General features: G+C 45.5%; 2 protein-coding genes across 3 annotated transcripts; both read left to right on the forward strand.

Moving 5' to 3' along the window:
• Positions 1-138: 138 nt before the first annotated feature.
• Positions 139-3604, forward strand: LOC117896854 (chorion peroxidase). Its single transcript, XM_034805382.1, has 11 exons — positions 139-406; positions 877-985; positions 1050-1380; positions 1443-1623; positions 1701-1882; positions 1937-2520; positions 2584-2737; positions 2792-2959; positions 3026-3143; positions 3207-3375; positions 3563-3604. The coding sequence occupies exons 1-11, from the start codon at positions 319-321 to the stop codon at positions 3594-3596; spliced, it is 2118 nt and encodes a 705-aa protein (XP_034661273.1). The 5' UTR covers positions 139-318; the 3' UTR covers positions 3597-3604.
• A 733-nt stretch (positions 3605-4337) lies between these two features.
• Positions 4338-7998, forward strand: LOC117896853 (epidermal growth factor receptor kinase substrate 8). Of its 2 annotated transcripts, none has more exons than XM_034805381.1 (7): positions 4338-4492; positions 5228-5621; positions 5685-5729; positions 5792-6673; positions 6730-7114; positions 7185-7525; positions 7589-7998. In XM_034805381.1, the coding sequence occupies exons 2-7, from the start codon at positions 5229-5231 to the stop codon at positions 7682-7684; spliced, it is 2142 nt and encodes a 713-aa protein (XP_034661272.1). In that variant the 5' UTR covers positions 4338-4492; position 5228; the 3' UTR covers positions 7685-7998. The 2 variants fall into 2 exon arrangements, with proteins under 2 accessions (XP_034661272.1, XP_034661271.1); XM_034805380.1 differs by lacking the exon at positions 4338-4492 and adding an exon at positions 5008-5115.
• Positions 7999-10235: the final 2237 nt, after the last annotated feature.

The raw sequence follows: 10235 nt of genomic DNA on the forward strand, positions 1-10235 counted from the left end.
AGTGCCCAGCGGGTACCTTACAGTCGCAACTCGGCTTGTTAGTGCCGAGAGAGAATTCGCGCTCTCAGACTGATTATGACGTTGATTGTGCCTGATAAATGATCGGCTCAGCGGGTTCGAGTTGTGGAAATTTTCATGCATTTAGTAGTCTATGAGCCGCTCTCAACCGTTGACGTTCCAATCAAATTATCAGAATAGCTCTGAGTAGCTTCTTCTGAGACGCAGTTCGGGCTACTTCCTTATCAGTCACTTGCTACGTGACTTAAATTACATTTACTTTATAAGCTGAACCGTGAAGAACATACAAAGAACAGTGAAATGTTTCTAAACATCTACCTTTGCATGCTGACTGCCGTAATAGCAACGTCGGCATCTTCCTTGACTAATCGGTTGGAGCTCCCACATCGTAAGTAACAGAACTTGAGCATCATTTTCGAAAACAATTTCTGACGCCCAGAAAGTAAAGTCGTTTAAGAATCAATTATATTATTTATACTGCAATACAAAAACAGACACAAGCTACTTTCCCTTATATTGGTTTCACTTTGTGACGCAGATCATGAACATTTACAAATAAAATTGTTCAAAGTTATACTAGGTAGCCGATGATAAAGTAGCCGTGTTGATTCGCGGTAAAAATTTCCCATAGACGAAGGACAATATTGCCAAGTAATATTTGTGCATATCAATTCGACTGATTCAACATTGAACAGTAGGAAAAATCATTTTGAATTATTGCCAGATCTTGATACTTGGGTCGCCAAAACTCCTGTGGGCATAAACAAATAGAAAGATACTTAATTATTTCTGGTACTCCGGGAGTATTGGATGTGTGTAATATAAATTGTATTTATGTTCGATTTTTAATATTTTTAGCACGAGAAGTTTTAAGTCCGGATGTACAAGCGCTCTTGGACGGGCTTTCAACAGAAAAATGGCAAGAACTCGTAAGCTCAGGACTGGACTCGATCAACAGACAGAAACGGTTTGTATAAAATCAGGATTTCTTTTTAGTTTCCAAAATGTAAATGCTTGATTTGTCATTTCAGACTGGAGGAAAATCTTCTGAGCTCAGAAATAACTGTCCAAAACGGTAGTCTGTCGCATGTGCAACTACTGGATACACTGCCCAACAGGGCTTCAAACGAAGACAGTGAAATTGCCTTGAAAATCCTCAAGTCTAGCCTCTTCGTCTATAACACCCAATGCCTGCCCCATGACATTGCAGGTGACGAGTGTCGAGCATATCTGGAAAACAAGCCCCTGCCAGAGGGCAGCGTTCTTCGATCCGAATGCCTTAAGCTGCTGAAAAGCAAGAGGGAAGGTCACCATGCGTTCAGGAGACTGCTTGACGCCCACTATAAGAACGGCTTCTACGAAGTACGTTTCGGAAGTTGGCTTTGGCCAGAAATGGCTCAACTTTAATACGTTGATGATTTCAGACTTTTACAGAGGTTCGCTTGCCTGCTCCCTGGTCCATTAGTGTGGCGCTTTATGAGCCCGACAACATTCAGAAGGCGAGACAGGCGCGCGACCACGCAGATGGAAGCCTTAATCTGGGAATCGCGCAGTGGGCCCAGTTTGTGGAACACGATCTTAGCAAGCCCGTTTCGCAATCGATGAGTAAGTTAAGATCTAGGATGTTAGAAGTGTCAGGTTCATCTAAAGAGTATTTCATTTCAAGATTTATGTTTTCATAGGCAATGGATCACCGATAGAATGTTGTAACCGGGATCAGAATAAGCTTCAACCGAGGCACAACCATCCGGCCTGTGCGCCAATTGTATCTCAGGCCAGCGGGAGGTACGGCAGGGCAAACTGTCTCAACTATGTAAGGAGCGCCCTCGCGGTAGCCGACTGCAACTTTGGCTGCGCTGAGCAGGTTGGTATCTATGCTCCATGGATCGTATTTGTTCTGATTTTTTTCCGCCAATAGTTGAACCAGGCCACAGGATACTTGGACTTATCCCAACTATATGGCTTCACGCCTGCAGCTGAGAGGAAGATGAGAACATTCGTTCGCGGAAACCTGAAGTCAACATCGAACGGTGCACATCTAAATGACCTTCTGCCAATGACCTCCGATACGGATGACAAGGGGCACTCGTTCTGTGCTTGGGGGGCTAGTGCAAATGCAACATGCTTTGCGGCAGGCGACTCTCGTGTTAACAGCAATCCCTACTCCATACTGGTTTACACAATCTTCATGCGCAACCATAACCGACTTGCAGCCGAGCTAATGGGTCGATATCCAAGCTGGAGTGACGAGAAGCTTTTCCAGTCGGCCAAGGCGGTGAATGTGGATATCTATAGACGCGTGATCATGCGGGAGTGGCTGCCGGAAGTGCTCGGATCGCAGCTGGCCACAGAGGTACTGGCCACGCACCAACCCAGCAGTCGCCAAAGCACTCCTGAGATATCAAACGAGTTCGGAGTGGCTGCCAGTCGCTTCTACTTCTCGATGCTACCCAATGAGCTCCACAACCTAGACAAAAATGACGACGATAATTATGTTCGAAAGTGAGTTGCTTTTCAGCACATCTCTGACAGCATTACATGTGTGCGAGTATGTTTAATTTCCAGCACAGTGACGCCAGCTGTGCCAACAGACCTTTTTGTGCTGAAGGACCAGATTTACAGGCCCCGAATTCAGTACACGGCGAAGAAGCTGGACCAAATACTGCACAGTGTTCTCAATCAGCGTGCATTGAAAATGGACTCCTCCTATGCGGGTGGTGTAAGTTATAAATCCCAATAGATTCATGCTCTAAGGCTTGTGTCGCTCTTGCAGGTCGTTTGGCACGAGAACACGAAACCAGGACATGCTGATATCCTAGCGTTCGATATTCAGCGCGGCAGGGACCACGGTCTCCAGCCCTATTATAAATACTTGGAAGTCTGCAGCCAGATTGGGCCAGTGACTGGCTGGAGCGATTTCGAGAAATTTATACCTAAAAATGTGAGTCAATGCACTTGCATACATCCTCCAGTCAAATCTACATAAATAATTGTTGTTCATTGAAAGGCTTTGGATAAGATGAAGAGCATCTATGCTAGTTGGACTGACGTGGACCTAATTGTGGGCGGAATTGCCGAGCGAACTGTGAACGGAACTGTCGGTGCCACCTTTGGCTGCATACTTTGTAGGCTCTCCATCATACACACTAATATGTAATACCCAGTTTAAATACTTTACTCCATTTCAGCCGAGCAATTTGCGAAGGTGCACCAGCGACATCTGCAAGAGCCAGCTCTTCCGCCCTGGTCCGCTTCGTTGTTGGAGGATTATCGCTACATGAATGGAAGCAAGCTCTTGTGTCTGAACTCTGAGTTGAGGGCTACGCCGCAGAATATCTTTCAGTTGCCTTCAGCAAGGTCAGTAAATGGTGATGTCGCGCAGGCGCTACTCAAGCTCATTTATCACCTGTTGCCTGAGTCATAGCCCCAATGCGTGTACTTTTACTCTAATTTGATATCTACTTGAGTACCCCCTTGTGATAAGCTCGCCTACAACAATTTACTACCAATTACCTAATCATTAATTTTGTGTCTTTCTTCACAGCAATCAACTGATCGATTGCGACAATGTGGTCTAGCGGATGACACAGAAAGAATCGGGGACTAACATCAAGATGATTTTATAACTTTTCCTAAGCTCAAGTAATTATTAAATAGTTTGATACTGCTACCCGCTGGCAAGGTTGTCCCCAGTGCTTCAATTTATAGGATACATTTGAGCCCTTAAAGAACATGAATAAAGCATAAGGTCTCGTCATAAGAAAATCTTCACGTGATCGCTAAGGTCGTGATGGAAGAGACACTTGTGTGGCTGTCAACCCAAATGGAAGATATCGCTCTTACTAACCAATTCAAATACGTTTATTTGTAGGCATGGAAGCAAGTAGGAACGAGTATTCCATCATGCTGTACAGACGGGTGCGGTGCAGACTTTTCATTCTGTTTGCAGATATGCTAAAAATGTTTTAAAAGAATTCGTAGCAGCGATTTCTGCTTATCTAACACTGACTCGTTGATTGGGCGTTCTTTTGGGGTTTTCATGGAAGAGACGGCTGACCGTTTGATGCGATCACCTTGTGCGAACGATACTGGGAGCAGAGCTCTCTGTGGTGCTGGTATTTCTGTTATTTTTTCAGCAAGAACGCTCGGAGCTGATAAGATTGTGCCAATAGTGCCAATGAGTATCAAGCGATATGCAGTACAATCGCAGAGATAAAACGAACTTTTGATTTTGCCATGGCTGGGTCTCGTCGAATCTCGAACATACACACAACTGAAGCAATTTCAGGCAATCAATTAATAGACGGTCCGGGACGGGACGGTGTGCGTGGAGAGCCAGCTGATATCTGATACCGGGCCGAAGCGCCGTTGTGGGCCATTACCAGTTAGTTGGAGTTCGAATTTGATTCGCTGCGGGTCGAGAGTGCAAGTTTTGGCCAGGAGCATCGTGTGAGGAAACCGTGTGAAGCCCAAGGTAAACCCAACTGCTCGTCTCACGTTCCAGTGTTCGTATCTAGACTCGTAAATAAAGATCCAGAATATGGGCCAAAGCCTGCTCTCGGCAGCAAAACCCCTTTGGCGATACCATTGTTTATTCGGTATCTTGAGGATCTGATGTCATGCCAGTTGAAGTAATAAATCTGCGAAAGCTATTACTAATTGGACGATAATCACAAACAAAATAATGACGATTTACCACTTCTGTTCGGGCCTTTATGTAATGTGCTTTCATTAAAGATTGCTTCATGTGCCAGGAATTTGCTGGCTAGTGTTAGTGCGATAGCTGCAGCAAAAAGGTTCAAAGCCAATCGAAAAGGTGGTGCTCAGTTTCTCTTATCTAATCGGAGCAGGCAGCTACTTCGTCGTATATAGACCCAGGCCACAGGTGAACCAAATGAAAATACCCTTCAATATATGTACCTATGTACCTGTGTATATATTCATTTATATAAATAAGAATGCAAGAGAGCGATCTTTCACTTACAATAGTTTCTCTTAACGCTTTGATTTCGCATTGTGCTGCCGCACGTCGTCCAAAATGGTCAAAGCTGGCTACAGAACCTTGAAATATTTCCGGCCCATATCAGTTACGAATGGGTAAATAAATATCCAGCGAGATAGGCCCACAATTATAATACAATAGAAAATAGAATAGATAGCAACAAAGCAACTTTCGACTCTACTCCACATCATATTTCATATTCTGCAGGATGCCACGTAACGGCTATGAGAATGGAGTCCCATCCAAGGGTCTGGCGAATGGGGATTATGATGAGATAAAGCCCACCTATGCATTGGAGCACTTGGCCACCTTTAAGCTCAAAAATGAGGCGGAAACAAAGCAGCCCAAGGAGAAGATGAAACTGCTTATTGAGCTGGACAAGACGGGGGGCATTTGGCCACACAAGATGTTTATGAGCTTCAACGGCCAGTGGCTGGTGATGCTGGACAACGAAATGCGGGAGATTGAGAACTTTCCCGGCAGCCTCATCACGGAACCCACCGCGTTCGTTAGCGAGGATCCGCAGGAGGCCTACAACAACATATTGATATTTTCGGTTCCTGGCATCTCGCTGGGCAATACCGAGATGCACATCTTCCAGGTGAGCACTGATCGTCCTCGAACGTCCGTCGAATCAGTTAATATTGTTTCCAATCTGCTATAGGTGGCCGATGTTAGCTCTGTCAACTTGGTGGAAGATCTGCGGACGGTAAGCGTAAAGCTGAAGCACTCTGACAGTCGAAATGTATTTAATTCCCATGGTTATTGCAGCTGAGCAAGGGTACGCCCGTCACGATCGATCGCAACAAAACGCCCATTCGCTTGCCCAAGCCGGAACGACCGGGTAACCAGCAACCCAAGGACCAGTACGGAATTGCAGCGGCCGTGGCCGGCATTGCGGCCGAGAAGAATGCGATGGATCGCGAGCAAACCGAACGGGATGTCCAGGTGATTAATCACTGTTTTGAGGACATTGAGCGGTTCATGGCGAGGCTCCACTATGCGGCCGAGGCTCTAAACGAGCTCAAGCTGCGCAAGGATCAGCACAATCCTCACGGCGAAGGTCTGCTCGTGCTGCGATCGCGTCCACCCATTGAGAGCGAGTTCCACGACATACTGGCCAAAGTGAAGCTGGCACTCATTTACTCTGTCAAGCTGCAAAACCACTTCACCAAGAGCTCGGATCCGATACACAACGTTTTCATATCTCTGCAAACGATTGTCACTGTCTGCAACGACATCTACGTGGACGCCAAATTGCCGGAGGGCGTCGTCAATCCGCTGCTGCGTCGCGAAACCATTGGGTTCCTCAGCGCAACGCTCGACTCTAACGAGAAGCACTTGTGGCAGAGTCTGGGACCCAACTGGACGCTGCCTAAAGATCAATTCAAGGACCACAAGAGCTCGTATCATCCAATATTCTACGACGACTGGTCGCCGGACTGGGTTGTGGACGAAGAGGTGCAGTACCTTGCGCCCGCCCTAAAGAAAACAGCAACGCCCTCACCGATACCCCTTCCCCCCAGTCCGGGTGGTAATCGCACCTGGCTTAGTCGGCTGGAGAGCCGCAATGTCAAGATCGCGGAGGTGGCCTACAACAAGTCGGCTACCAACGACAAGGAGCTGAAAGTGACAAAGGGCGAATACTTGGAGGTAGGCCATTCAAATCCCATTTGCTTTACCTGAGTCACTGCAATGCCATTTCCCAGATAATTGATGACTCCCGCAACTGGTGGAAGGCACGCAATTCCTACGGAAGTATTGGATACGTGCCCAACACCGTGCTGACGCCGTATAACTTTGAGTACGGTGGAAATTCCAACGACACCGTGTCTTTGGCGTCAATGTCGCTGCAGGAGAACGGCGAGGCCAGTGAAGCCAACCATCCTCTGTATCGCAACACCATGGCCTTGTATTCGGCACCAACAGAGCTGGAGCCACAGCAGCCAGCGGGCGGCGTCAAGGTCATGCCACGATCGTACTCCATGCCCAATGTTCCTGTTCCGCCACCAATGCCGCCGGCGGGCGACAGTCAGCCAACAACTCCCAGTGGCACCCTGAAGCGCAACATGGCAGCGGCAGGAGCACTGGCAGGTGAGTCCTAATACTCCTTTTAGTCTCTTACCATTTACTTATGGCATGTGGCCTCTGTTTCGTCCCGCAGCGATGCGTGCACGCAACGACTGCGATGCCGTCGATGAGTCCTTCATATTGCAGGACGACGTGAATGATGAGCTGCGCGTTATGCTGCAGCAGAGGCAGCGGCGCAAGGACCTCGAAATCCTGAAGACTCCTGAAATATTCATAACACAGCACTCCAAGCCCAAGGAGGTGGAGGAATGGCTGCGCGGCAAGGGCTTCTCCGACAACATAGTCAAGCGTCTGCACACCCTCAGCGGCGAGGAGATCTTCGCGCTCTCGCCACACACCATCGAAAGCTACTTTGGGCAGCGGGAGAGTCGTCGTTTGATATCCCAGATCGTGCTGCAAAAGAACTTCTGCGAGGTGAGCCATGTCAGACCCCCTCTTAGAGACCATCTTATTCAGTAATCTTGTTTGCCATTTTAGTACAAAACCATCCGCTCGTCAGAGCTGTCTGCCAAGCTGGCTCGCGCTCGTCAAAAGGCTGACCAATCCAATGGTAACCCCAACGAAGTCTTCTAATATTGCCATACATTTTGATTGGAATAGCCTTGGTGCACAGCGAACTGAGTCGATGATCATGATCAGCAAAGCGCTCTAGATATGCCATTTATTTATTTATGCATAGCAATCTTCATCTACTTTACAATTTTAAACAATCAACGTTTGATAAAAACCATTCAAAAATATTTTAGAACACAAATTCATTAAAACTGAGGCAGATTTTTTCCTCATACGTGTGTACATACAGATACATACAGATATATGTATTTCCATTCCATTTCAACCTGATTTCCACTTAATTAATACTTTCAAATAAATAAGTACGTTAATTACTTTCACTTTATTATTTTAATACTACGGCACTGCGGGGTGCAATTCCATTCAGAGCCTACTCCTAAGTCCCATAGAATGCATGCAAAGTGAATTGAGCTGAGGGAGTGAATGGAGTTTATTCGAATTTCGATTGCTAGTGGGTATTAGAATGAGTGAGAATGCAGGATTATGTAAAACAAAGTTGATGAAACGACATAGCCAAAGATATTCGAGAAGAGAAGTTTTTTTTCTGTGTATGAATTTCGTATAGATCATCTTGTCAGCAAGAATGCTGATACGATTTAATTGTTGGCACCTAAGAAGATAAGAGGAAGTTGACTTCACAATTGAATACTTATTTTCATATTTATTTAATTCCCTGCTCTCCGTGTAACACCATGAAAGGCCAGACAGCGGCTGGACAAGATCAAGTGCCGCGAGCAGTTTATTTTGTATTTTGTTTGTTTCCCAGCTTTAATTTCCAATTTGCTCAAAGTTGTACATATTTAAAGATTACAAAACATTTAAACAAGCCGGAACAATCCGACAATGTTTTTGTGGATTTTTGTCACGTTTATCATTACAGGGATATAATGGAAACTGGTTTCCAGAGCAATTAGAATTAGTCGGTCGTTTTTGCATTTTGTTGACCCAGATGGAACAGCCGATGGAGCTTGTTCTGTTCGATGTAGCGAAAAAAGATGTAAATACATATACATGCAAACATACATTTTGATTATTCATACGTACATACATACATATGTACATATCTGTTTAGGAGTAGCCATCCGGCTAACCTGATGTTCGATTAAAATGCTCCCATAAATATTTTCGACCATGTTTGTCACAAAGTTCTCACAGACGAGCTCCTATTAATAACAGGTAACATAAACAAACCACACACGATTTTTGCATTGCGAACTTCATATTTCAAGCCTAAGTTATTTACATTTGATTTGGATCGAGTGCGATGCTCCTTGTGCGAGCAACTTGCCATTCATCTAACGACGCAAAAAGATAAACTCACTAAGCACTGATTCATTTCGGAATGGGTTAAATCGCATGCTTCAAGGCTCGACCGGTCGCCAGAACACATATTGCCACATTGTATGTATACAATCGACATTTGGCATGTCACGAAAGAGAGAGTTATTCGAGTTTGTCCAGTTGTTGCCGCTGTTCAATTGTTTTTCTGGTATCTGTAGTAGTAGTAGGCTTGCCAATTATAACGAATTAATTTGGTAATTACGCGCTTTTTGCCAAAAATCACTTGCAGCGCGCAATCCGGTCAACGGGTTATTCAGGGTTTAATAAATGATCAAATTGATTCAATTAAACTCAAATTTATTGTTACCAATGGAAACAAGTTTCTTACCTAACGTTGCGATGCCAAAAATTATTAAACTCATGTGCACTTTCGGTAATTGTTTGCTTTTGTCAAGACTTTTAAAGGAAACACGGTAAACAGTGCAATGCATCGCATCTGGGACACGCTGACAATTGCCAAATGTTCACTCTACAGTCTAGATATGGCATAGCAGGGATGTGACTTTGAGATCTGTAAGAACCACAGTTGGCACCTTTACTTCAGTTATGGCTGCGGGAACGATTTGCCAAGGGACCATGGTAAGTTCCATCTGCTTTACAGCGCCAACACTTTTCTGAACAGTCTGAAATTTCGACTTGCTGCCTGCCTTTGCAATAGCACCAAATGTGGTGTCCAGGTTATTGTCAATGTAATTGGATTGAAAAGTTCCAAGCGATGTACATTAAGACCGAGGACGGTCCAAATGTTTAATTAATGAAAACAATTAGCCATAACGACGGTCACGCAGAGCCAGCAGCAGCAAGAGGTTTTGTAATGTTTTCGAAAGAAAATCTCCCTAGGTCACAGCTGGCGTCCCATACGATGAGTCGCGTTACAAAAGTTGGCACTTAAAAAGGTCAGAAGCTCGCATGAGTGCTCGCTCCTGTCTGTGTGTTTGTGTGCCTACTAACAGCCAATGGCGCCAAGCACACTGCGAAAGACATCGCTATGCGAATCCTAGCCAAAAACGACAACTGTTCGACATAAATTACATAAAGCATAAGGCAGCATTTTCAATACCGCGATCTGGGGCCCACTACATTGTATGTTGTGTGTGCAAACTGGAGCAGAGGCAAAAAGCAAGTAAACTTTTTGATTTACACACTGGTTCCCGTACTCGAAGCCACAGGTGAGCCGGTGCTCCACTCCGCCGCAGTGCCCGCTCTCGAC

The sequence above is a fragment of the Drosophila subobscura genome, chromosome O (assembly GCF_008121235.1).
Source record: "Drosophila subobscura isolate 14011-0131.10 chromosome O, UCBerk_Dsub_1.0, whole genome shotgun sequence".
NCBI lineage: Eukaryota > Metazoa > Arthropoda > Insecta > Diptera > Drosophilidae > Drosophila > Drosophila subobscura.

Coding starts and splice junctions, on each gene's coding strand:
- LOC117896854 (XM_034805382.1), top strand. CDS start 319: ATGTTTCTAAACATCTACCTTTGCATGCTGACTGCCGTAATAGCAACG. Junction 1,381..1,442: donor ATAAGAACGGCTTCTACGAA/GTACGTTTCGGA, acceptor TGATGATTTCAG/ACTTTTACAGAGGTTCGCTT. Junction 2,960..3,025: donor AGAAATTTATACCTAAAAAT/GTGAGTCAATGC, acceptor GTTCATTGAAAG/GCTTTGGATAAGATGAAGAG.
- LOC117896853 (XM_034805380.1), top strand. CDS start 5,057: ATGGTCAAAGCTGGCTACAGAACCTTGAAATATTTCCGGCCCATATCA. Junction 5,622..5,684: donor CCGAGATGCACATCTTCCAG/GTGAGCACTGAT, acceptor AATCTGCTATAG/GTGGCCGATGTTAGCTCTGT. Junction 5,730..5,791: donor TGGTGGAAGATCTGCGGACG/GTAAGCGTAAAG, acceptor TGGTTATTGCAG/CTGAGCAAGGGTACGCCCGT.